The sequence below is a fragment of the Clupea harengus genome, chromosome 6, assembly GCF_900700415.2.
Source record: "Clupea harengus chromosome 6, Ch_v2.0.2, whole genome shotgun sequence".
NCBI lineage: Eukaryota > Metazoa > Chordata > Actinopteri > Clupeiformes > Clupeidae > Clupea > Clupea harengus.
The window spans coordinates 535,641-538,140 of record NC_045157.1 but is presented as its reverse complement, the minus strand read 5'-3'; the positions used below and the strand labels follow the sequence as shown (position 1 = coordinate 538,140).

The following is a 2,500-nucleotide window of genomic DNA, read 5'->3' as shown; positions in this document are numbered from 1 at the left end:
CACACACACACAGTAACCCCCCCACACACACACACACACACACACACACACACACACACACACACACACACACACACACACACACACACACAGTAACCCTAACCCACACACACAGTAACCCTAACCCACACACACACACACACACACACACACACACACACACACACACACACACAGTAACCCTAACCCACACACACACACACAGTAACCCTAACCCACACACACACAGTAACCCTAACCCACACACACACACACACACACACACACACACACAGACACAGACACAGACACACACACACACACACACACACACACACACACACACAGAAACCCTAACCCACACACACACACACAGTAACCCTAACCCACACACACACAGTAACCCTAACCCACACACACACACACACACACACACACACACACGCACAGTAACCCTAACACACACACACACACACACACACACACACCACACAGACACAGACACAGACACACACACACACACACACACACACACACACACACACACACACACACACACACACACAGTAACCCTAACCCTAGAGTTGTATATTAGAAATTACAAATCACTGTTTCAGTTCTGTTCTTACTTTTAAGATTTCTGTTCAGTTCGTCTATATATTAAAATCTAGTATTTGAGTTTGGTAAAAGCCTAAACCCAACATTCACCAGAGCGGATAATATGACTCCAATGAGTGAAGAACCACAGGGAGAGGTAACGACTCACCTGAAGTCTGTCCACGTGAACTTTCACCCCTCCGATGTTGCCCTTCTTAAACGATGCCAGCATGTCCAGAACTGGGTTGAAACGGCTCCCCCTGGTGGCGATCGATGAACATATCATGAGAAATATCACTGGCTATTAAAGAGGTTCTAACCTTAGTGTGTTCAGTTTGTGTGTGTGTGTGTGTGTGTGTGTGTGTGTGTGTGTGTGTGCGTGCGTGTGTGTGTGTGTGTGTGTGTGTGTGTGTGTGTGTGTGTGTGTGTGTGTGTGTGTGTGTGTGTGCAGGGACATTAGACACTAACCTGAGTGTTTTCAGTGTGTGTGTGTGTGTGCAGGGACATTAGACCCTAACCTGAGTGTGTTCAGTGTGTGTGTGTGTGTGTGTGTGTGTGTGTGCAGGGACATTACACGCTAAAGAGATCCTAACCTGAGTGTGTTCAGTGTGTGTGTGTGTGTGTGTGTGTGTGTGTGTGTGTTCAGTGTGTGTGTGTGTGTGTGTGTGTGTGTGTGTGCAGGGACATTAGACACTAACCTGAGTGTTTTCAGTGTGTGTGTGTGCAGGGACATTATACCCTAACCTGAGTGTGTTCAGTGTGTGTGTGTGTGTGTGTGTGTGTGTGTGTGTGTGTGTGCAGGGACATTAGACGCTAAAGAGATCCTAACCTGAGTGTGTTCAGTGTGTGTGTGTGTGTGTGTGTGTGTGTGTGTGTTCAGTGTGTGTGTGTGTGTGTGTGTGTGCAGGGACATTAGACACTAACCTGAGTGTTTTCAGTGTGTGTGTGTGTGCAGGGACATTAGACCCTAACCTGAGTGTGTTCAGTGTGTGTGTGTGTGTGTGTGTGTGTGTGTGTGTGTGCAGGGACATTAGACGCTAAAGAGATCCTAACCTGAGTGTGTTCAGTGTGTGTGTGTGTGTGTGTGTGTGTGTGTGTGTGTGTGTGTGTGTGTGTGTGCAGGGACATTAGACCCTAACCTGAGTGTGTTCAGTGTGTGTGTGTGTGTGTTCAGTGTGTGTGTGTGCAGGGACATTAGACCCTAACCTGAGTGTGTTCAGTGTGTGTGTGTGTGTGTGTGTGTGTGTGTGTGTGTGTGTGTGTGTGTGTGTGTGTGTGTGCAGGGACATTAGACGTGCTAAAGACACTCACTTGATGTTGTCTTCCCTGATGAGGACCAAGAAGAGTGGTCGACCCTGCATCTTCCAGCACTGTTTGACGAACTGCAGTGTGTTCTGCACACACACACACACACACACACACACACAAATATTTATCAATACAACATTGTATGAATAACACATGCACACACACACACGCTCACACACACACGCACACACACACACAAACACACAAATATTTATCAATACAACAAAAGGCATGCACCCCCACATTGTATGCCTAAGACATGCACACACACACACACATGCATTAACACATGCACACACCAACATTCCCTGGTGATCATATAAGCCACTTCTCTAAAGACAAACAATGGCCCTCATTCTCGAACATTATCTGAAGTTTCTTCTGAAATGTTTCTCACGGGCTTCGGAAAAACAACGTAAGCAAAAGACATCCGCCAAATTCATGCACGCTTGAAAATGTGATCCTACGCAGCAGAAGTTTTCTGGGCTGTGCTCCCCCGGAAGAGTTTTCTTAAATTGAAAGCGCGTTCTCGTGCTCCTGAATTTGCACTAGTCAAAGTGCCAGTTAGGAAGGGAGGTGCTCTCTGAAGAGTTGGGTCTTCAAAAGCTTCTTAAAG

At 46.9% G+C, this 2,500-nt stretch overlaps 1 protein-coding gene across 1 annotated transcript in view; it reads right to left on the bottom strand.

Annotated features, from left to right (window-relative positions):
- The window catches only part of phkb (phosphorylase kinase, beta), a gene marked incomplete at its 5' end in the record, with an annotated part of 61,357 nt that overhangs the window by 17,345 nt on the left and 41,512 nt on the right, over positions 1 to 2,500 (bottom strand). Inside the window, 2 exons of the mRNA XM_031568733.1 lie at positions 746 to 836; positions 1,888 to 1,970. Coding sequence (XP_031424593.1) covers positions 746 to 836; positions 1,888 to 1,970 — 174 coding nt within the window. The remainder of the gene's footprint in view (positions 1 to 745; positions 837 to 1,887; positions 1,971 to 2,500) is intronic.